Source organism: Monopterus albus, unplaced genomic scaffold (genome assembly GCF_001952655.1).
Source record: "Monopterus albus unplaced genomic scaffold, M_albus_1.0 scaffold322.1, whole genome shotgun sequence".
Taxonomy (NCBI): Eukaryota; Metazoa; Chordata; class Actinopteri; order Synbranchiformes; family Synbranchidae; genus Monopterus; species Monopterus albus.
Window position 1 is genome coordinate 159,076 of NW_018128202.1, and position 24,636 is coordinate 183,711.

At 41.0% G+C, this 24,636-nt stretch overlaps 1 protein-coding gene across 4 annotated transcripts in view; it reads right to left on the reverse strand.

Moving 5' to 3' along the window:
- The window catches only part of tbc1d1 (TBC1 (tre-2/USP6, BUB2, cdc16) domain family, member 1), a 55,350-nt gene that overhangs the window by 11,688 nt on the left and 19,026 nt on the right, over positions 1-24,636 (reverse strand). For 3 of the 4 annotated variants that reach the window (XM_020624189.1, XM_020624186.1, XM_020624188.1), the window contains 15 exons: positions 23,845-23,934; positions 23,650-23,754; positions 22,036-22,168; positions 20,703-20,794; positions 19,640-19,756; positions 19,300-19,425; positions 18,859-19,007; positions 16,198-16,455; positions 15,481-15,597; positions 14,666-14,799; positions 7,805-8,005; positions 3,830-3,991; positions 3,054-3,212; positions 1,297-1,397; positions 970-1,113 (listed from right to left, as the gene is read on the reverse strand). In XM_020624189.1, the coding sequence (XP_020479845.1) occupies positions 970-1,113; positions 1,297-1,397; positions 3,054-3,212; positions 3,830-3,991; positions 7,805-8,005; positions 14,666-14,799; positions 15,481-15,597; positions 16,198-16,455; positions 18,859-19,007; positions 19,300-19,425; positions 19,640-19,756; positions 20,703-20,794; positions 22,036-22,168; positions 23,650-23,754; positions 23,845-23,934 (2,088 nt within the window). The remainder of the gene's footprint in view (positions 1-969; positions 1,114-1,296; positions 1,398-3,053; positions 3,213-3,829; positions 3,992-7,804; positions 8,006-14,665; positions 14,800-15,480; positions 15,598-16,197; positions 16,456-18,858; positions 19,008-19,299; positions 19,426-19,639; positions 19,757-20,702; positions 20,795-22,035; positions 22,169-23,649; positions 23,755-23,844; positions 23,935-24,636) is intronic. The other variant, XM_020624187.1, reaches the window with a different exon arrangement.

Genomic DNA, 24,636 nt, shown 5'->3' on the forward strand with positions numbered 1-24,636 from the left:
CTCCAGCTGACTCCTTGATTCCCTTGAAGATCAGGTTTTTTCGCTTGGAGTTCGCTTCCAAATGCTCCATTTTATCCGTTATGGCTATTAGACTCTCGCAAGTTTTGTAGACATCATCCCTTGTTTCCTTGGTTTGTATTTTCTGTTCACCCATGGCTGCTTTAATCACATCCACATCTCGCTGGGTAAACTGCAAACTCGATTTTATCTCCTGTATTTCTCTGGTCATGTCATCGAGTCTCTTGTTATTTGTCTCCATAAGTAGTTGCACAAAACCTTTGAAGTTATCTTGTTGTTGGTTCAACAGTGCAGTGTACATCTGCTTTTGCTGACTCAACATCTCTGTTACTTGCGCCGCTGAAATATAATCCTCTTCTGCTTCAACCTCCTCATTCGCATCTGATTTATTAGCTCTTTTCCCTCTTGGATGCATTTTAATAGTTGTAGAATTTGTTCAAAGACTTGAAAATGTAGAAGATGTGAAAAATCGTAGAACAGACAAGAGGAGCAGTAAAGACGTCTGCTCTCGCTTGCAACCCGGAAGTCCACCGGATTGCTCCTGTCAGCTCAGAGAATTACTTTTTTCTTTATTGCTAAAATGAAAAATGCTATTTCATACTATGGCAGGACAAATTTCATATAGATGAATAGATGGATTGATGAACGGACACAAAAAGATGGCGACTTTCAGCATCTTTCTTTGATGCAAGTTAAGTATGACAACTGTGTGAGTAACAGAGAAATGATCTGGGTGATGGTGTAAATGTGTACAGTATGTGGAGACTGTGTTTTCCTGAGCTTTCTTCTGTTATTTGCACCTTTAAAGTTTTTTTGGGGAGTTTTTCCCTTATCTGATTAGAGGGTTTAAGGACAGACTGGAAAGCCCCTTGCGGCAAATGAGCAATTTGATCTATTGGGCTATACAAATAAAATTTGGCTTGACTTTGTGTATGCGTGTGCGCATTTTACCTGCAGAATAATCATGTCAGGCCTGTACTGTTTGCGAAGCCCGATGTCATACATTAAAAATTTCAGCATGTTGAAGGCGTCCTCTTCCCTCATGTGTAACAGCAGCACTCCAGCAATGAAGGACAGGCCCTGGCAGTAGCCCACCTACGATAACAACAATAAAAAACTTGACATCTACACAGACAGGGAAGGAGTAAAGAAGCTTAAGACTGAAATACACTTGACAGATGAATTTCGTCCATGAAGACAAGGAGAGAGACACCCAAAATAGAAAATGCGAGAGGATGAAAACAGGAAAGAAAGCAAGACAGAAGAATTGAGTGATACCTCAGGGTCTAGCAGTGAGTAAGCCTTCAGTATGTTATACAGAGACAGCTGTCCTGCACCCAGCTGGACTTGGAAATATGGATGAGTGGGAAAAGTGCGACCTGGGGAGGAAGAAGAGTGGGACATTATCTATGATGCAAAACATCTGCACTGTTAATATTTCATATGAAATACAATGTCAAACAAAGCATCTGAGATCACACTGTGACACCTAAAAACAGTAGCATGCTGTTAATACATCTGATATACTTGTATTGTAGTGACGGTCTTGAACAGAATCTGAGAATACAGCGACACATAAGAGACCAAATCCTTTGGGTGTGTACACGTGTTTGAATGAAACTGAGCTGAACTTCGCCCGAGGATGCAAGACTTCACACTTTGCTTGTTGATGGTAAAACAGGGAATCAACGAACAAGCATGTGTCAACCCATTCCAAGTTGTCATGCTTACAAATATGTTCAAGAAAACACACACACAAATGCATCTTTACACAAAGACCTTCCATCAGAAGATTAACATGTAAGGGTGGATGCAACATATACCTTTCAAAAATGACAACATAATGAGGACGTGGAATCTGTAAAAGAGTACTCTTAGTGCGGATGTGCTGGTAACTGGTAGGTGGGTGTGTTTTGGGCCCGAGGAGTCCTCGACTTACAGTGTGTGACAGTGAGGCTTTGGAGACAATGACCGTATGAGTGTGTATGCAAGGAATGTGCTGTGGGGCACCTGAAGTAAAGTGAGTGTGTGTGTCCTGCTTTTAACGTACAGAACTTAATAAGCGTATAATCTAAACCTTCACGTACACTCCGTGCTTTTGCATGTTTACGTGAGGTAGCCGGCTATGACCTGCCATGCGTCTACTGTACCTGCAAAGCTCTGTGCTGCTTGAGTGTCATAAACACTGTGTACTTTTATGCTACAGCACATAACACCTTCATACCGGTCCATGTTAGTGAACCGTTGCTGTGTATGCCGTTACCACTGTCCACACCCTGTCTGATGCAGATTGAATAACACAATAGGCAGATGAAAGACACAGAGATAACAACAAAAATGCAGAAGGTTAAAAAGCAGAAGGTTGAGTGTTACAAGGGGTGTTATATATGCGGGTGTTATATGGGTGGGGTTTAAGCACCATGTGTGGTGAAAGTGTTAAAATGCGAGTTGAGAAACCTACATTACTCTGGCTTCTGCAGGGATCACCAAATTAATTTAATACTTTTTAATTCCACAGAGATGTGAATTAGCTTTTTAACAGTTGTGGCAGTCACCAGCAGGGACAATAAAGCCTACAATTATTTATTGATCACATGAATTTATTGACATTTATATAACTTTTCTGTCAGCACTCCCTGGCTGCACTGTAACAAAGATTTTTAGTAACACAATCAGTTAATGTGACATACTCAGATTTAAGAAACAAACATGGCTGTGGATGGATCAACTCTGAAATGCAACTGTCTGGCACACACACAGTCGTGTCTTTCTATAGCTGGGAGGACAATCACTGACATAATGCATTCACTAACCCTTCACCCTAACCTCTGAACGCCCTCTGAAGTTATGAGGACCAGCTAAAATGTCCCCACAAACTAAACTTACTACACATAGTGTAATAAAGACTGACACACATGCACAGACGCACACAAGCAAAAGGAAAATTTGTGTTTATATCTAACGTGTGTAAGAGAATATGAATGTTTTTTCTGTGTGTGTGTGTGTGTGTGTGTGTGTGTGTGTGTGCACATTACCCAGGTCTATGAGGATGGCGTGTTGCTGCGAGGTGAGCTGTTTCAGCAGCTCTTTGTACGGAGTGTCATTGACAGGGGGTCGGGATGGGACCGTCTGCCTGAGAAGGTACTGTTCAGATAGAAACTTCCAGATCTCGCCTCGATGCTGCCTTGGGACGCCTGTCGGAGATGACAGAGATGAATAAGATCACGGGTGGGATACAGCAGTGTAAAGGTGGCAAGCCGTGTTATGTAACATGCTAGAACAGACAGCTGTGTGCCTCTAATACTCAAATCACAAGGCGGTCTTGAAAATATGGTGAATTTGGGGCAGTTGAGACAACTCAGTGGAGCCTTGAATGTAAAAATACCTCATGTAATCAGTTTGACTGAGTGCCAGACAGAGAGAAGTGTTTGTTACCCCCCCAAAAGTGTTTCTAAATATTGAGGGAATACAATGTATGTTTAAGGCCGAATGCAGAAGAGGCAACCTTCCTGTCCTCTGTGCAGAACATGGTGATACTACAAAATGGACAGAGCAGAAAGCCTAGACAATGACTGCTGGACACTGGGGGTGAAGTTGTTAAATACAAACTTTACTGTGCTCATAAACAATGGGTTTAAATCATTTCAAAAGAAATCAAGCTGTTCCTTGTTGCTGTATTTGGGAAAATACTGATTTTTTTGTTTTGGAGCTCTATACATTAAGCTCTGGTTAATATTAGCAAATACCTACTGAAAACGAACAAACACTCAAAGAAGCACCAATATATGTATTTGTGGAGCCAAATATGTACCTTGTGCAACTGCAGCATGTATAGTCTCTGTATCAAATTTGACCCTTGCTCTCCCAGGAGTTCCCAGCATCTTTTCCCACACCAGAGTGACCTCTTTCAGACATGGAGTGATTTCCTCATAGTCCAGCTTCAGGCGCCTGTTCTTCAGGTCACTCTCTGAGGCTACAATCATAAAAACATAGGCAATACAGGTCAAATGTGACAGCACCAACTCCCTTTAACTCTGTACTGTTATGTGTGTTCGTTGCAGAACCTTGGTGGGGAGACGCTGATGTGCCATTGGTGTAAACCTGGCGAGAGTTCCTGAGAGCTGAGCAAACCTGCTCAGATGCCAGTGTGTTGCTTTCATCGACATGCATAAGGCCCTGCACATTTTATGCTGTATTCTCAGTTTGGTTTTGCACCAACAACATGTGGCAGACACCAACCACTGCACTGGCAAACTTTTACACATTACTAAATACCTACCTTCACATGGTCTTTGATGTGGCAAGCTAGCTGGTTAAAACAATGACAACAGTGTAGAAGAGAAAATGGAAACTGTGACTGCAGGTTTAAAGCCAGACCCCATTCAATAACCACCTCTGCTAAGGTTAGATGGTTTTGTGAAAGAAAATCTTCCTTTTTGAATAACAGAGAATTTTACACAGGCCACACAAGATGTACTTCGATTGAGGCTGTCGCTGTCAACACTTGTGACACTGATGAGAAAAAGATGCTCATATGATTGTTCAGACTCTGGCGATGAATTGTTGAATCGATAAAATATAACATAAAAGCAGAAAGTCTTTGGAAATTTTTATTCATTCATTCATTTTCTATCTCAGAAGGAACACAGGGCCACGGCTCCGTGTCTGTCTGACCTTCCACTGGGGCTGGAAATCTCAGTGCATATAGCGTGTCTACTGTATGACACCAGTTTACATTAGGTGCAGTCACACTTTAATTATGAAGTTTGTACATGACTCACAATCAGAGATTAAATCAGGGAATGTCAGATATTATTTTCATTGATAACTGGGGACTTATTATAACACCCCTCCCACCCCACCCCATGCTGTGACATAAAGAGATTTTGCATAATCGAATGTGTGTGGGAAACCCTGGCCCTGGACTTTCAGATAAACAGAGCCTACAAACTAAACAGAAATAAAAACTGTGAATTCCGTTGCATGTTGACACCAGCGATCAAAGAAGGTGAGGGCACACCCAGCTCCCCTCATCTGTTCCTCTCTTTTTGACAACACCCTTCCTTTACCCCCTCCTCGAATCTCTTCACCCACAGCTCATCTCTTCTGTTTTCTCTTTACTCCCAGCACAACTTTTTCTACTCATTCAATCCCACGTTTGTCTTGTCTGTCAGCCACATTCTCCCCTCTCCCTTTTCTTCCTTCCCTACCCCTTGTAGGCTGACCCTCCCCCCTTCCGCTCATGTGCGGTGTCCACCCAGTGACCAGCTGCAACTTGGTAGAGCTGGACTGAGTGACATCATCACTGTGGGAGAGGATGGAGACAACAGGCCACTTCCAGTTCAAACCTGCACTGTTACCTTCCAGGAAACAGAAAAAAAACTTCCAGGAAACAGGAGAAAGGATGAGTGCAATTTAACTGATTTTTTGTGTTTTGGATAGAACTCACACTAAATCCCAGAATAACAATATTTTAGAACAACTTGTAACAAGAGATATTGAGAACATCTCTAGGGGTCTGAAGGCTTTTTACAAAGTGTTGTATACCAAGGCCTCAGCAATCAAAGACACAAAAGTAGTGGGAGTGACCTGGAAGGCATATCCTGGATAATAAAGGAAGAAAACTTGGATGGAGCATATAACTGACACACCCAGCACAAGAATAGCTGTTGTTGAAGAGACTGTGGTTCTGCTGTCTGTCTTATCAGCTGTCTGGAGCAGGCAGAGTCTAGTCCACGAGGACTTGCGCATTGGCTGTAGCCCAGCTGGTCTCATCTCACCACTCTCCAATCTCCCCTTGCCTCCACTCTCCATTTCTCTTCCTTTCTGTTGCCGGAACACCCCGCCCTCAATAACACACAACAGGATAGGATACCCCACCCTGGAGCTCACAGAGACACACACACAGTAATGGAGACACATACTTTCACAGTTGACCCATAATCCAGGCAACAAACAGACAAACCCAGGCAAATAAAGAACTGAAAGGTGGAGCGCACCAGTGGGAGGAATAAAACTCCGCTAAACTACAGATGAGCAAGAAAACCACCACACACTGGAGAATGTGTATGTTGTGTGTAATGTGAGTGCAACAAATGTATGTCCCCATGTACAAGACTGAACAGAGTGAGGTCACCAGTTTTATTTTCTTAAACCTATAATGACCCACATTAGGGCTGGGCGATAAAATGATAACGATAATTATTATGATAAAAATCTCATCAATAACGATGATAAACTAAAGCCTAATTTTTGACTGATGAAAGTGTCTGTTCTGCATCTGGACAACTCACTTTACGATCATCCTGTCAGACATAGTGGACACGTGTAGGGCCAAAACAAGGAAAACATACATGCAGCTGGGAATATAAATATAACCAGCAATGAAGAAGATGAATGCATGGGACGATTAGATTGTGGAGAAGTTCCACAAAATCACTACTTTAGAAGGGGATCAGATTTTTGTAGCTAGATAAAAAAACAAAGCAACACCTACCATAAAATATGCAGCAGCCTGTTCTGACAAAGCCAGGAAACAATGAAACAGCAAACATTTACCCCGTATGAAAAGGTAACATTTCTGTCCCAGTACACAGAAAGATAGTCTGCTCCCAAACTGCAGCACTGGCTGGTGAGCGTGCTAATATTAAACCTCATAACGAGTTCAAACTCAGCAGAAATAACACCGGTCGCCTTTTCATTTCTCTTATTCATGAGAAAAGTCATGAGGGCACAGCAAGTGCAATTTCATATTTCAAGGCAAAACAAGTGTCATGATAATGATTTAGAAACTGATGATTGCTTAGATGTATAAACTTGTGATTCATCTCAGAATCATTCCAAACCGGAACATGCTGCTTGGTATCCTGTGGAGTTTTTCTGTAAACGCAATGTTGGGCAGTACTCACCATAAAACACTATGTAAAACATGTTGAATGTGTCTCCACCATTAATGGTGTCTATGCCTGTAGGGCATTAGTGGTCAATATGAAAAAATATATCATGATAATATTTTTGGCCATGTTGCCAGTGGTAATGTTAATTTTGACACCTGAATCTGATTTTGTTTGTTTTAGTGTTTGATTTTTGTTAGATTCAGTCAATAAAAACGAAATACATTTTTATCTAGTTTGTCATTTTTATCTTGCAATTTTAATTGCATTTCATTCATTAATGAAAAACATAAAACATTTCATCATAGTTCCCGTTATCAAATGTTACTTTTATTTAGTTTTCATCTTTAAAAATTGGTTGTCAACCAGTATTTTTCGGAATAGTTTTTGCTGATTAAATTAACACAGCCTAACCACCCTCTCTCGGTCCACACCCAGCTGTACATGCAATCACTTCTCTGTGTTTCATGTGTACAAATTAATGGTTTGTATACAGTACATTATGTGCAGGTGGTTAGGGGTGTGGTGCATAGTTAGGTGTGTGTTGATATCATGCCAACTGGGTCAGAAAAGAGGTGATACACACACCCTAAGACATGCCTACCAGCAGCAACAAGCACGCACAGATCTTTACTTTACATGACCTGCTCACTCTATGTGGATATAAATACAGAAAGAAAGAAAAGCAGGTGTGCACTCAAGGGCCTAACCTGTTTGCATGGACACATCTGGAAAGGCAAACTGCCAGAGATTAAGTTAAAGAAGGATTTGTTTGTCTTGCTACTGAAATAAGCTGGAGGAACCACCTCATCATGTTATACAAGAACATTACCAAGTCAACAGTGCTAATGCTGATCAATAAAACAACGCTGGCTGTTGTTTGTCCAACTCACCCTGTAGCTTCTGGTTCTCCCTCTCCATCCTCTGCAGCAGGATTTGCTGCAGAATGGCCTTCCTCCACAGCTCCCTCAGCTCCTTTTTGCTCCTTTTTGTCCACTCCTCAGGCACCGTCCTCATACATGAGTCTACAGTTCTTCCACCGTCCACCTGGCTCATACACACTCGACCCCCCTCTAGACCAGGCTCTCCCCGCTCTGAAAGACATATCAAATATGTTAGATAAGATCAGATAATCGTTAACAATTATATGTGCAATGTGCAGCTGAGCAAAATACATACTGTAGATGGAAATAAAAAATAGTGAGGGGGTAGTTATTTTCTCTTAGTTTGCCAATAATTTACAGTAAAATGCTTTGGGCCTAAATACAGTCTTAAATCTCCATTTTTGACAGATTCAAATCATCTATGATGAAATAAAATGAGTAAATCCTCACATTTGTGAAGCTGTAGCCACCAAATGTAAATAGTTTTATCTCATCACTTAGGCACTTACTGCATTAAGTAAAATACAGCTTCACAAATGTGATGACTCATTTCTGTCAACTAACTGAATAATCAGTCTTTTAGTAGGTTAAAGGTCTTAGTCTGGATTCAAATCCACAATTTTGTGGCTACAGGGTACGTGTCATAACACACTGGCACCAAAGGAACAAGAGAAGATTATGAGGATGGAAGGAAGTACAATGATGTGATATTCAGTGTGATATTCTTGAGTTGTCCACCAGTATTTTAGCTGTGCTTTACTATATACAGTATGTATGAACAAAATAGAGTGAAAAACAGGCAAAATGCAAAACTCAGTGGAAGCAAGTGAAACCATCATCTGAAAAGAGGCTGCCTGACCTCCTTTGTCCCTGTCAATCCCTTAAACACTCATGCAAAATTTAAAAAAAAGAAGCTAAACATAGATATATTTGTCACAGTTGGGTGCAATGTAAACACGCACACACACAAAGCATGTTTGTGTGACTCTACCCCAAAGTACAGGGTGGATCCCAAACCTCAAAATACCCTGTGTTATTTACAGGCAAGACATGGTCTAACAGCTATCCAGATGCACTTGTTTCACTTTTATCGTTTGTAGAACAACACGACTAAAGAGGATGCACAGACCTTTGCTTGACTTGGGTATGTAAATGTGATGCTCATCTTTCCAAAGACCCTTCAGAGGAAAATTACAAACATTTAAGATATGTTCATGTTTCTGTAGTTGTGTGGACACATGTCCCTAGCCCCTCACCCTCACCTCATAGCTACTAAATGCTTTAACCTAACCCTAAACCTTAATTCTACCTTAAAACCAAGTCTTAAACAGCCCTTTGACGTTGTGAGGACCGGCTGTAATGTCCTAACAATCATACTAACAGATGCAAACAGGCACACAATGACAACAGTGTTCTTTGTGCCAGATGAGGTTAACATTTATGTGTGCCTTTGTGTCTGTCAGGGGAGACTTTCCAAAAACGGAGAGTCACTATACAAACATGGCTCTAGCATGGCTCTAGAGTTATAAGAGACGTGACGACAAACCAGACACACACAAAGACAGTGATGTCAGTTAGATATTTGTTAGATAAACACAGACTGCTACACTGCTTCAATAGAACACTGCTGAAGAGTTCGCTTCTGGGTGTGAAAAATGCATCCACGCATCCACCGGGACACGCGCGCACAAACTTATTCTGTGATTCCTGTGAGAATCCAGACTACACTAGCCCCTTCCCCTAACCTCACCGTAATGGCTACAGTCAAAATATTCTCACACACACACGCCCTCTTGCACAAAGTGTCATGGTCCACTCCCTCAACAAACATACCAACTTGGCCAGCACACATACTTGTATACACACGCACACACGCACACAACATGCAAAGTGGGTCAATAAGACTGGCGCTTTCCCCTGGCGCTGTCTATGTGGACTGTCATCATGACCTTGACACACCACCACCACCCCCTCATATTCGACACACCCATGACCTCATGTATGTAAGCGCACATGTACACACCCAGCTCCACCCAAGTGATCTGCTAAAAGCACCGTTTTTCTTTACGTCACAGCGGTTGACTGTCAAAATAAACTTTAAATGCAGAAAAGGAGAGCTATCTGACCTGCTGTTTACCTTTCATTTGATAAGGACACTTAAGACACAATGACGTGAATAAGACTAACTAATCCCTTGTCAGCAGCACATCCAGTGGAACATTAAAAAGGTCACATCAGTCCAACATTCTGGTTGCACTTAACTCCAAAGACAGAGGGTGAGTAGAGGAGTGAACCAATTAATGGGAATGCTTTCAATGTATTGTAATCCATTAATCCAGCAAAAAATGCTACTTTTTACAGGTTATGATGCTCAATTGATGTTGAGACTGCATAACTGTTTGGCTGTGGTGTATTATTAAAAACACTATATGTAAAATTTGGAATTTTTAGGCATTGGCACCCCTTGGTGGTACCATAACAGATGACACAGTGGCAAAGAGCAAGGCATGGTTTTCTATACGAGACTCTTTCCTGTGGTTGGCCTATTCTGTCATGTTTTGTTCAAGGACTTCATTATTCTGACCAAGCTGCCTTTGTAGGTGTAGCTAAAATTACAGTACGATAAAGATAATATTATTATCGATGTCGTGTTTCCGTCATTTCACTCAGTTCCCAGGACAAAATCACAACTGCAGCTACACAACTCAATCCTATAAAAAGGAAAATATTTAACAATGAGGCAGATTAGAAGTCCAGACAACACCAGCATTGTGGGACTTGTATCAAACCAGTCCACCCCTATTATTTTTGGCATGGCTTGCATCACTGCAGGTGGATCCACCACCCTGTGACCTGTGTACCCCTGTTTACTGTTCAGGGTCAATGCCGGCTGACATTTCAGTGTGATTTTTGGTTTCTGATTCTTTATTTCACTGGGCTGATCATCAGTTCTCCACCCAGGTGATGGTACTTGCTATAACAAAAAAAAAAAAAATCCAAGGCAGCAGTGGAAATATGTGATACCATTATGTTTAAGACTTTCTGTCAATCATTCACACTTTGCCACATTTGAACAAAGACCATCAAAGAACATACATCACATAATGTGATGACACAAACCCATCTCCTGTAAAATAGTATATGAACATGCATGTGTATAATGAAGTCTAATTAATTAATTAATGGAAGTAAAACATTGATTAGAACTAATTAAATCTAATCAATGTATTACTTCCATTCTTTAACTTAAAAAAATACACACACACACACACACACAACTGTATATTTGTGTGCGAGTGTTTGTTGTTTATACAGGTGTTAGAGGAGTTACAGTGTGAGCAACCCAACTGTCAACACGTTTGTTATGCAGGCACACATAATACACAAAATTATCAAAACACAGGATCTGAAGACATGTTAGCACAAGCACGATTCCCATGTCTGCACAGGAAAACACACACACGCCCCACACACCCTTGCTTTCGCCACTTACCGTGTCCCTACATAGACTTACATTCATTTCCAAAAGACTTACCATAATCTTAACCAGAACCACTACTTGCCTAACACTTAACCCTTAATCTAACACGTAACTAAAGCCGACACTTGCTCTAACCTTATACTCCACTGTTTTTGTAAAATTTGACAAATTAGTCATGGGGCCCAACTTCCGGTCCCCACGAAGCAGTGTGCTCTCACTGTTCCATCCCCACAAGTCTATATAAACAAGGCCATGCACATGCTCTTGTTTAACATGTACTCAGATAAGACTAATGACTGATAGTTCAAAGTTAACTGAGGTTAAATATTTCACTATATGTAAAAACACAATTTTTACTGTATCACTGGCACATCTGCAGTAGTACTATAGACAAGGCTGTCAATCTCCAAGGAGAATTACTTTAATTATTCTTGCTTGACCAAGGCTTTCAGCTTTTCCCAGAACTAAGGAATATACAGTGCTTTATAAAAAAAAAAAACGTTGAAATCTTTGACAAGAATTTCCGAATACTGGTCCACAAAGCAGCCAATACTGGTTTGTTTGACACAGTAAAACCCACGGTACTCTGCATTATAAACCCAAGTACTTGAAAAGACATGACAATCAGTATATCAAGAATCACCTGAAAAGTTAGGAATAAAGAGGTGGCGGGGGGGGTAGCCAAATCAAGTTCCTACAGAAGAGAAAGAGCTGTGGATGGTAAAGTGATCTATTCTCCCTCCCTTCCTCTGTTCCAAAAAGACAACATGTACTATCACATTAAGTGAAAGAGTGAAGCAGAGTGGAAGAGCTCTGTCACTGCACAGATGTCTACATGTGTAGACCTTGTAAAGCTGCTTTCAATAACAGGTGATGAAGCAAATGTGCAGTGTCTTGCTTGTGTTCTTTTACTTTGGTTGGATATGAAGCATGCACACTATAAGTACACAAATGTTTACACAAGTGTCTCAACCTGGACCAGCTTTTACCTTAGAAAAGCACACATTGAACTTTACAACTGGAGCATGCACGGTAATCCGAGTGTGAAGATTTCCCATGTCAAAGCTCTTACATGCACGTATGCACGCACACCCAATGCACAGAGCTGGCATTTTTGTTATGAAGTAAGCTAAAAGAAATGTATCATTTTTTCATAACGGTGAGGAAAAAGAATGCGTACATCTCAGTGTGGTGAAGTTATATTGGATAATTATTCACTGTATAATGTTTCCGCTTTGTTTAGAGTGTTACAAATCTCTTCATCGGTACATATACCGTTGTTTACCTATCTAGGAGAAATTCAAATGAATTAATGCTGTTGCGGTTCATCCTGCTGTCCACTTTCATATTCTGGCTTGAACAGGTAAGGTAGGATTTGAGGTACTGTCACTACTGAAAACCTTATTTGTCAAAGAAACATGTTCTGAATACCTAAAATTTGCACTTTATACAGTGCCTTGCGAAAGTATTCGGCCCCCTTGAACTTTGCGACCTTTTGCCACATTTCAGGCTTCAAACATAAAGATATAAAACTGTAATTTTTTGCGAAGAATCAACAACAAGTGGGACACAATCATGAAGTGGAACGAAATTTATTGGATATGTCAAACTTTTTTAACAAATAAAAAACTGAAAAATTGGGCGTGCAAAATTATTCAGCCCCCTTAAGTTAATACTTTGTAGCGCCACCTTTTGCTGCGATTACAGCTGTAAGTCACTTGGGGTATGTCTCTATCAGTTTTGCACATCGAGAGACGGAAATTTTTGCCCATTCCTCCTTGCAAAACAGCTCGAGCTCAGTGAGGTTGGATAGAGAGCGTTTGTGAACAGCAGTTTTCAGTTCTTTCCACAGATTCTCAATTGGATTCAGGTCTGGACTTTGACTTGGCCATTCTAACACCTGGATATGTTTATTTGTGAACCATTCCATTGTAGATTTTGCTTTATGTTTTGGATCATTGTCTTGTTGGAAGACAAATCTCCGTCCCAGTCTCAGGTCTGTTGCAGACTCCATCAGGTTTCCTTCCAAAATGGTCCTGTATTTGGCTCCATCCATCTTCCCATCAATTCTAACCATCTTCCCTGTCCCTGCTGAAGAAAAGCAGGCCCAAACCATGATGCTGCCACCACCATGTTTGACAATGGGGATGGTGTGTTCAGGGTGATGAGCTGTGTTGCTTTTACGCCAAACATAACGTTTTGCATTGTTGCCAAAAAGTTCGATTTTGGTTTCATCTGACCAGAGCACCTTCTTCCACATGTTTGGTGCGTCTCCCAGGTGGCTTGTGGCAAACTTTAAACAACACTTTTTATGGATATCTTTAAGAAATGGCTTTCTTCTTGCCACTCTTCCATAAAGGCCAGATTTGTGCAGTATACGACTGATTGTTGTCCTATGGACAGAGTCTCCCACCTCAGCTGTAGATCTCTGCAGTTCATCCAGAGTGATCATGGGCCTCTTGGCTGCATCTCTGATCAGTCTTCTCCTTGTATGAGCTGAAAGTTTAGAGGGACGGCCAGGTCTTGGTAGATTTGCAGTGGTCTGATACTCCTTCCATTTCAATATTATCACTTGCACAGTGCTCCTTGGGATGTTTAAAGCTTGGAAAATCTTTTTGTATCCAAATCCAGCTTTAAACTTCTCCACAACAGTATCTCGGACCTGCCTGGTGTGTTCCTTGTTCTTCATGATGCTCTCTGCGCTTTAAACGGACCTCTGAGACTATCACAGTGCAGGTGCATTTATACGGAGACTTGATTACACACAGGTGGATTCTATTTATCATCATTAGTCATTTAGGTCAACATTGGATCATTCAGAGATCCTCACTGAACTTCTGGAGAGAGTTTGCTGCACTGAAAGTAAAGGGGCTGAATAATTTTGCACGCCCAATTATTCAGTTTTTTATTTGTTAAAAAAGTTTGAAATATCCAATAAATTTCATTCCACTTCATGATTGTGTCCCACTTGTTGTTGATTCTTCACAAAAAATTACAGTTTTATATCTTTATGTTTGAAGCCTGAAATGTGGCAAAAGGTCGCAAAGTTCAAGGGGGCCGAATACTTTCGCAAGGCACTGTATTTGATGCTGCATCCTTTCTAGGCTAGAGTTCAATGTTACTTATTCAGAATTGTTTAATTCTGGCATGTTTTCCATTCAAAATTGTTTGCTTTTAAAAGAAACACGTTTCCTTGTAACTACCCAGGTTACTGGATCCTTGACCCACACTAAACGGGGCTCCATTCCAGCAAACTGGCCAGGTAACACGTACACAGTTTCTTTAACAATAAATCTGTAACACAGACAGACAATGTTGAATGTCCACTTGCTGCCTTTATGGGAAACCTTGTATGAAGGTAATTAATTTGTGACAGCGTTTGATTTTACCAGTGGCGTCTGTGTTCTTCTGAGGTGTAGCAACCCGTAGGAAGATCTGCTGCCTCCATGAGTGGCGGTGACCGCGCAGAGGACTTTCCCCTACCCCACATTCTGCATTTGGTGTAGACAGAGCCACTACATCACTGAAAACACAAACACACAGAAATGGTTACATGTGCTCTGATAAACAGTCAAGGTAGGTCATGCAATTCTGTTTACACATAAACACACATATACTGTAAATCAAAATTTAGAGACATAAAATCAGTTAAAGGAATCTATGAAACAAAGAATACACATTTTTACTACGCTAAACAAACTAACATGATGTGACTATTTAGTGAATGTGTGTGTACCTGCTCTTTGGTTCAAGACAATCATTCTCTTGGACAGGGGCCAGAAATTGAAATTTCAAAAAATTAGGGACAGAAGAGGAGGAGTGGAGACGAGCACGCAGACCACCAAGAGGACTGAGATGGAGAAATGGAGGTGAGTAAAGGAAGCAACTAAAAATAAAAACTTAGGCCCCATTCAGACTGAGACATTTTCTGTTTGGGAGAAATCCACTGATTTCAATAGAAGGATCTGACTCAGAAGGTTTAGGTGAACATATCTGTATTTTTGATGGAAATAGTTCAACTTTTGAAGAGACCAAACCTGTCCACTTGGCAAACTGGCAACCAATAAGTGACAAGTTTAACATTTCTCTGCCTGAACAGGGCCTTACACAAGGTCAAAAGAAGGTTTCAAAAATGTATGTGTACAAAAAACAGAGAAGAAAGATAGTGCACAAGTTTAACAGAAAGCTAGGGCAGGTTTCTCACCTTCTTTTACTGAGCCGGGCTCCAGGAGAAGGGGGGAAAGGATGACGAGGGAGCAGAAGAGAAGGGGATGAAGGGCAAGGAGAAACAGGAGGAATGGGGGAGTCGGTCAGAACATGTCTGAGAACCAGTGCAAATACAGAGAGAGAAAGAAGTGCAAAGAAAGTCAAAGACACTAAAAATTGATAAAGCAAAAAAAAAAAAAAGAGAGAAAAAGCAGGGAAAATGAAAAAGTTCTTAAAAGGTCGAGTTTGGAGACGGTGCGAGATACAGATTTTTATGAACTTGCAATATGGTTATATGTCTAGATGTTTATGGATGTCAAGCAAGAGAAGATCACTTCTTTGCCAGACGCTTAACCACTTAATATACTGATCCAAGACTGTAGTGTAGTTTATTACAACTCACCTACGTTTCCTGTGCCCTTTGACACTTAAGACCGTATCATTATACTCTACTAAACATGCACGACTGCTGTCACAGGTAAATTCCTGGTCATTCAAGATTCAAGTCTGCAAGTGTAGTTCCGTCTACATCACTTGATTACTTAGAGCGCTCTTTTACTCCCAAAAACTTGTACAACAGTTGTTGATCCAGGAAGATAATACAAATTGTTATATAGCAATTTGTAAAAATACCAATCTTTTTACAGCCATACAAAAAAAATAAATGACTGCAACCAGTGCTCTTGTTTTGTCCATCTCAACAGATATCACTTACTTGTTCTGATGTGGAGTGTCAGTGCTGACAGAGTAGTGTCGTACGAGTTTGGGCTTGTTCGCCGGGTCTTGTGGTGTGTGAATTAGTGTGTGCACCGGTGAGTGCTCGAGTACTGAGGAAGCAGCGGGAGGGTGGCTGAAGGTGTTGGCCCGTCGACGGAAGCCCTGTGCCTGAGCATCACCGGATAAAGAGGATGAGGAGGGAGACAGAGGGAGAGAGACGTCAAGCTGCTTCAAGTCCCCTGTTGAGTTGTGGCACCTGAAGAAATGACACAAGGCGTCACATTGTGTGGATGCAACACTGTGTATACAAAGGCAATGCAATCCCACACAAAAAGATCAAAAGAAAACTAAGTTTATGATATCTAGACTTCTAAGTCAAAGTCCAAAGCACCTCTACATACTTTTATTAGTGACTGTTTCCTAACACACAATTCTACACTTGGTTAGTTTAAAAACAAATAAAATACAGTGGAACCTTGGATTGCGAGTATAATTCGTTCCGGCAACGTGCTCGTAATCCAAAGCGCTCGTATATCAAAACGAATTTCCTCATAAGAAATAATGGAAACTCAGATGATTCATTCCACACCCACTTATCCATATAAAAGTGATTACAGTAATACAAAATACAGTATAAAGTAAAAATAAGACAAATTAACCTGCACTTTACCTTTGAAAAGAATCGTGGCTGGCGTGAGGGGCCATTGTTGCAGTACAGATAGACTATACGAGTGAAGCGCGAGAACCATCAGCTCAGTTGTGACGTACGTCACATGACGGTCGGCAGACAAAGCGTATGTACTACTCATATTGCGAGGCCTTGCTGTTATATCGAATCTAAATTTTTTGCTCATCTTGCAAAACACTCGCAAACCAGGTTACTCGCAATCCCAAGGTTCCACTGTATCAATTATAATGTAAAGTACTGTGCACTTTACACTTTAGGCACTTTAGCTGTTTAAGTGCTTATCCATCATTTCTATACTATCAGATGTGCATCTGATCAGTCCCAAACTCATTCTGCAGCATGACAGCAAGTACAAGCATACAGTCAGAACTAGCTTTAGTAACAAGAACAACAAGGAGTTGTGCAACAGATGGTTTCTCCCCACAGCACCGTGGTTTCTACATCATAGAGTCAGTCTGGGATTCCATGAAGAACAGAAGACACCGAGAAAGCCACTGAAGAACTGGGGGAAGTTCTCCGCAATGCTTATGACAGCCTACCTGCCAAATACTGTGATAAACACCCAAGTGTGGTCATACCAAACACTGATTTGATTTTGTTTCATCTGTTTGCTGTCGACTGTATGTTAGGTTATAAATAAAAACCCAACATAGACCTACTATCACAGTTTCACCCTTACCTCTAATCCACACTGAGCATGTTTTCTACAAGCATCTCACACTGCAGACAGAATTCCACTCTGTCAAATGTGTCAGTCCACACTAACTCCAACAGACATGTGTCTCAGACAAGCTTCAGGTCTATTTTTTCCTCTCTGCTGTATTGAGTGAGGTGGCATGGTGACACAGTGGTTAGCGCTTTTGCCTCACAGCAAGTAGGTTCCAGGATCGAGGGCTGGCTGACCTGGTACCTTTCTGTGTGGAGTTTGTATGTTCTCCCTGCTTCTGCGTGGGTTCTCTTCGTGTGCGCCTGCTTCCTCCCACAGTCTAGGTTGACTGGTGACTCTAAATTGCCTGTAGGAGTGAGTGTGGGTGTGTGTGGTTGTTTGTCTTTACGTGTGAGCCCTGTGATAGACTGGCGACCTGTCCAGGATGTACCTCGCCTCTTGCCCACAGCTGGGATTGGCTCCAGCCCTCTCACACACAGTCAGCTGAGCAGATGGAGAACAGTCTTGACTCCATAGTGCAACAATCAGGTAGTAATGGAGACTGTATGAGCAGTTCATCAAACTGCTGTTGAACAAGCAGAACACAGACTTGCAGAAATGTGTCATCTGTGGTGCTTGGCCTGTGGTCCACTCGCTGAAGTCCCTGTTTTGCCTCTAAACCAACAAGTGAAGTCCTTGTTATACCTCTAAACCAGGGGTGGCTAATTCCAGTCCTCGAGGGCCACTGTCCTGCTGGAAGATACCAATTCACTTTATCTTTCCTCTAAGATGGTATCTTCCAGCTTCTGACTGGCTGAACACACCTGAGCCAGGTAATCAGCAGCAGGTCAGGCAGGGATAGTTGGAAAACAAGCAGGACAGCGGCCCTCGAGGACTGGAATTGGCCACCCCTGCTCTAAACCAATATAAGTGCCTCTTTACACACTGTGCTTGTAATGCTAAAGATTGAGGTGTGAAGAGTGGACATTTAATCAACCACGGGCAACTGCTCTGTGTGCACGCACCCCCCACATTCTTGGAACTCCATTTTAGTACTACCTCCTGAGGGGTGCTGAGATTTAGCTCTCAGAACGCACCTCCAAAGTGGGCGGAGGGCATTGAAAACAAACGCAGAACCCGTGATGAGCGTTACTTGGCTCGACACCTTTCGGTGAATTCCTATAATTAAAAAACCCTCAAGATTCATGAACGATTGTGGCTCCTTTCAAAGCCACTTTAATTCCTGTGATCATGAAATTCAAGTAAAACAAACAGCAAATGCTCTGACACAACATCTGAGTCAGTGTGTAGGCATGTGTGATTACCTGAGCGGACTGGTGGGTCTCAGTTGGGTAGAAGCAGATGTGGAGTCATCTAAGCAGGGCTTGTCAAGGCTGCTGTTGACTGTAGAGGTGGAAGAGCTGCTGTCACTTCCTACACTGTTGCCCCTCTGAGTTCTGGCCTTGCTGCTTCCCTGCCATGAACACACACACCCAGGTTATGTACTGTATGTATCCTTGTACATGTAACCAACGACCACAAACAAACACACTATTTTACGAATCCTCATTTGTTGAAACATGTCTAAGTTTAAGATGTAAAGACTGGTAATCTTTGAAAACAAAAACAACTACCTCCACTTACGTGTTTACATTATGTTGCTATACTGAAATAAAAAAAAGAATAAAGTAATGACACAATCAAACATGCGCAAGTGCATACTTGTGCATAACTGCATACAAACTAAGAGAGAGGAGCACTGTCACCTTCCAGATGCCCTCAATGGACTCGGTAAGAGACCGCTTTGCTCGACTCTTGAACAGCTCAAGTCGCTGCCGACTGCTACTCTGCTGCTGTGCCTCCACTGGGGCTGAAGCTGCCTCCTCACACACCTGTAAACACATAAGTGAACAGCAGACAGAGAAAAACACAAGTTATATCTGTGCACATGGGCTTTATAAAATGTCTTTTTCCAGTTGTTGTTATGGAACTGTTGACACTTTGGAACAAATATAGGATAAGCCTATAAAAGGAAAGGAGTAATACAAGGACACAGAGCTGGGAGAGTACAGGTGAGTATTACTGTACTGTATATTCAAAAGGTACCCGTTTACTGTCCCCAGGCAGTGTGTGTTTATGGCTCTTTTGTCTCTCCTCATACAGCTTCCTCAGCAGAGCCATCACCAACTCATTCTCTTCCTGGTCGCTCTTAGGATGAGCCTTCTGAAACACGCAAACATAAGAGATGGAGAATAACATTATATTGCATGAATGTAGGGATACACTGTGCTGTTTAAGCAGGTCACTACACTAAAGGGAATCCTTCTTCAAGGTCAAGAATCTTAATATGGTTTAATGTGATGAAAAAAATGTAACAAGCTGGACAGGTAATTTGGACTACAACAAATTCTTTTACTTTGGGGTACCAAAATAATGGTTAAAACGCAGTTGGCTGGTACATATGCAAAGTCCTGTGCTAGCAGAGCCACATGCAGTATTGTTGTAGTGTTGCAGTTCATCTCCATTACCAGTAGAGGACAGCTCAGCCATATACAATATTTGAGGGCATTCGCCTCATGTTCTCTAACAGCTTCTGATAGTCTGCTTTTATTGTACAACAATATTTAGCAATATATTACATCAGTAATTCCAACAATTAAGATTATCAGTTTCCAGTGTTTAAATAAAAGTGCAAATTTAAACATTTCCACTGGTGTTGTTGGGAAGGGAAACTAAATAGTTTGAAGGGGGAGGCTGTGGCTCAGGAGGTAGAGCGGGTCGTTTCCTAACTGGAGGATTAGCGGTTCGATTCCCGGCTTGTCCATTCTACGTGTCAAGGTGTCCTTGAGCATGACACTGAACCCCCAGTTGCTCCTGGTGATGTCACTGGTGTGTGAATGCGTGAGTGCTTGGGAGTGCGAATGGGTGAATGGCCGAATAATGTGAAAGCGTTTTGAGTGTGCTGTAAAAGCATAGAAAGGCGCTATACAAGTATAAGACCAATTGCCAAATTATGAGCAAAGAAAGATGACTGCGTCACTGTAAATCCGATATGAATATCTTGTAATTCCACAGTGATTCAGTCTGGATGAACCTTGCTGAAATTGCAGACTGACAGGTTTGTTTTCAAAGGAAACTCTAGGAATTCACACATGCACAGACACATTACCATAGTGTTTTCAAAGACTGACGCTTGCTCCTGATTGTCGAGAGTGGCCAAGTGTCTCTGGAGCTCTAGTTTGGTCTGAGATGGGTGTAGACCTGAAAACAACGCAAATATAGTTTTAACATACGTTAACGACAGAACTAGTCTCACTTCTGATAAATCAGCAGCATAATATCTGCCATGTCCTTAAGCAACTGGGGTGTATATTGTTACAGTATAGCTAAATTAAAATTAAAGGCCTTGCTATTGGTTGTAAACATGTAAACATACAAAAACATGCTTAACTCAACATATCAACCCTGCATCAGTTTGAGCTCTGCCTTTGATACGACAAGGCGGAGTCTATGCCTGGCCATTCCTTATCTTTCAGAAGTTATGATCATATGAAATGTCAAGACATGTTCAGACAGGAAAACCTTACCATCCACAGTGACTCATACATCATGACAATTCTCAAACTATTTTAATAGCTGACTAAAGTTTAAATGCAGAACATGACCACAAATCATGTAATCTCAGGTCCTGCATACCCAAATTTGCCTGAAGGGGTTTTACAGTCTGTACAGGAAAAAGTCATCCCCACCCCCACCCCCCTAAAAAGGAAGAACTATCAAGATGAGCAACAACAAAGGGACCCTTCTTCCAGGACAGACAGACATGCAATAACCATGCAACAAACATAGTAAAATCACAGTATGGAATGTCAGTATAATAAAGTTACAGGTAGTTTGCAAGCATAAAGTAACATTAATGGGGCAGCTGTGGCTCCGGAGATAGAGCTGTCTCCTGACTGGAAGGTTGACGGTTCTATTCCTGGCCTCTCCAGCCCACACGTCAAAGCACCCTTGAGCAAGACGCTGAACACCAAAATTGCTCTCTATGATATCACTGGTGTGACTGGTATCTTATGAAGTAAAACACAATATCTGAAATGGCATGTATACTGGAGTACCACAGCCCAACTGTCACCAAGATTCTTTCTGCCTCACCACTTGTGCTGCTATGTGAGTCAGAAAGCTTTATAACATCTGTTTTGTGAGAGTTTTCTTTCTTTTTTTTTTTTAAGACAGGTGTCCAGCTGACTGGATCTCGCAGAACACATCTGAGTCAAACATCAAAATATTTAGTTTCAGCCTTTTGCCACTGCATTAAAACAGCTCATTTATTTAGCTGAATTAACATGGTATCTGAACAAATTGGCTTTTTTATTCTATTGTTATATATGGAATAGCTATGTAAATTATACCTATAAACATTATGTACATCTAGACTGCACTATAAATCTCCACTGATTTTCAGCCATAGTCTGTGAAGGAGCCCAGGGACAGTTGCCTACCTTCTATCCTCTCACATAGTTTGTGGAGCAGCTGCATGGGGCAGCTGTCACACTGCTGGCTCTGGGTCTTTGCATTCTGCTGCAGGGCTGCCACAGAAAATGTCTGCTTCAAAGTCAGCATGATCTCATCCACCTGCAGGAGAAAAATAATCAAATATCATACAACCTTCAATAATTTATCAGTACATTAAGTCAGATTTATTCACATTTGCTTCTTTTCAAAAGTGCATCCCCCTCTGTACTGCCCTACAAAACTATGCAGTGACTACACAGCCAAAATTTAGTTAAAACAGGAATCTGACTTGTTTTGAATTAAATATTTGCTTAAAATAAATTAACTACTGATATGTATATAAAAATTTTAGTACAAAGAAATGTATAACTTTGAAGGAAACATCTAAACACCAGACTCCAGAGTCAAAGCAACAGAGCCAAATTTGGCCAGCTGGTGAGATAGCTGAAGCAGCTGCCATCTTAAATATTAGAATGATTTTGCATAATTAAACCAGAGTTCAATCACATATCACATTTATTGACTGTAGTAATTCAGAATGGATAACTTTAGCTGACTGCAGCTAACTTGTACTGGACCTAGAGATGCTGTCAACAAGAGCGACAGACTGAAAAATGACTCCGCACCCATGTCTATGACGTCCTGTTCATCTCTAATACAATATACTCAGTCAGCATAAAAATATAATACACCCTTTTCTTTTAAGTTCTCAACTAACTTTTCTGTATTTACTGCTGTCTGTGTGGTAATACAGTGAACAACTGTTAGAACAAATTCATCCCACTCATCTTTCTTACATTTTAAATATTTAGCATCCATTCTGTTACTGTGCCTAGATCTATCGCAATTCAAGATAACTGTTAATGTATGTGAGGAATCTGGGTCTCTGCAGAATTGCTATGTGGTATAAAACTGGTTTATATAAAAACTGATCACTATAAAGACATACACCATATTTAACAAAGACAAAATATGCAGCTTTTCCCACAGATTGTCCAGTTTACTCTGGCAGCAGTGAAAGACATGGAATTATTGATGTTTGCCAGGTTCAGTGACTCATTATTTCAAGAATTATATATAGTATCTATCTATTATTAGGTAATCATACTGCAACATTAACTACAGTACATCCATCTAATGACCAAGGCTTTTCAAACTGACAGTCTATTTGGCTTGTGTCGGCACAGAGACACCATGATTCAATAGAGCACAGATGCCAGATGATTATTGTGCTCATTCATTGAATTAGAGCAGAAATTAGTCTTCACTGATATAAAACAACAATTCTAACAAATATCAGCCTCATGCATTATGGAAGTAAAATTTCCTTCAAATCAAATTTGTGAACTGTTAAATTAAACAGAGGGCTGATCAAACATGAACACTGAGTGACAAGCACTGATACAGAACCTTAAGGAAATGTGTTGCAGGAAATACACATAATGATCAACTGAGCATTGCATTCATATAAACAGTAATATAAATTTTAGATGTATACAAGTGTACTAAAAATGACTGAGTCAACTGAACAAACAGAAGTATGCCTGCATTATTTTCATAAACAATAAACGGAGGTGAGAATGCATGCAACACCATCGCACCAGTGACTCGTCTGTACACTGGAAGACGTAGCAAACAAAGTGGCAGCTCCCTCCGTCCACAGTCTCTCTGCAAATGAAGCCAAAGTGATCCACGTGCCGAATGCCCTGACAAGACATCAAAGACAAATTTTAAAATCACACACACAAACATACATATCCAGTATAGACAGTATGAAGAAACCTGGTGCTTCATACCTGTGAGCAGAAAGAGATTTCTCTGAAACTCTTCTCTATGGCAACCTTCTTAGTATCTGGACTAACCAAGAAGATCTGAGATCTGCCAACCTAAAACACAAAGAAAAATGCAAAGGAAATAGAGTTGAACAGGCTGTCTGTGATGGGGTTTGGGATGTGACAGTGATAATGAACCTCACAGGCCAACGCAGTTAAGGGCCAAGTCCCAATTTCTCACACTGAAATTTCAGCAACTTTTGATTTGTTTCACATGTTTAATGACAAGATGGCCTGTATCACAAATTTCCTTCTTAACTGTACTGCAACTTTAAAGATCAATTATTACATGATACAAAGGGCAGCCTAAAATATAATCCTTTCAGTTTTTTAACAGCTGAATCTGTTAACTAAAACACTTTTCATACCGATGAACAGAACGGTTCTGGAAACAGTTTCATACCGATGAACAGAACGGTTCTGCTTTAGGGAATAACCCAATTCACACCATCATTAGGACATGAGTCACCATGGCTTCTAAACCTTGAGAAGGGACTCAGCATTTCATTATAAGTAAGTGATCTCATTTCTGTTAAATCCTAAATCTTCAAGCTCTGTGACCACAGCTATTCTGCTCTGAACAAGTTCCCCTTCACTGTCCTTCTGTATTAAATACGAATCACATGATCCAAGTGTTTTTAGAGGATGGAGAAACGGGAGGCAATGATGTCACCAGGATGAAATAATTCATACTACCATCCATGGCAGCAGCAGGATGTATCATCTGTGTTAATATGTGCGCTGTATATGCTGAGG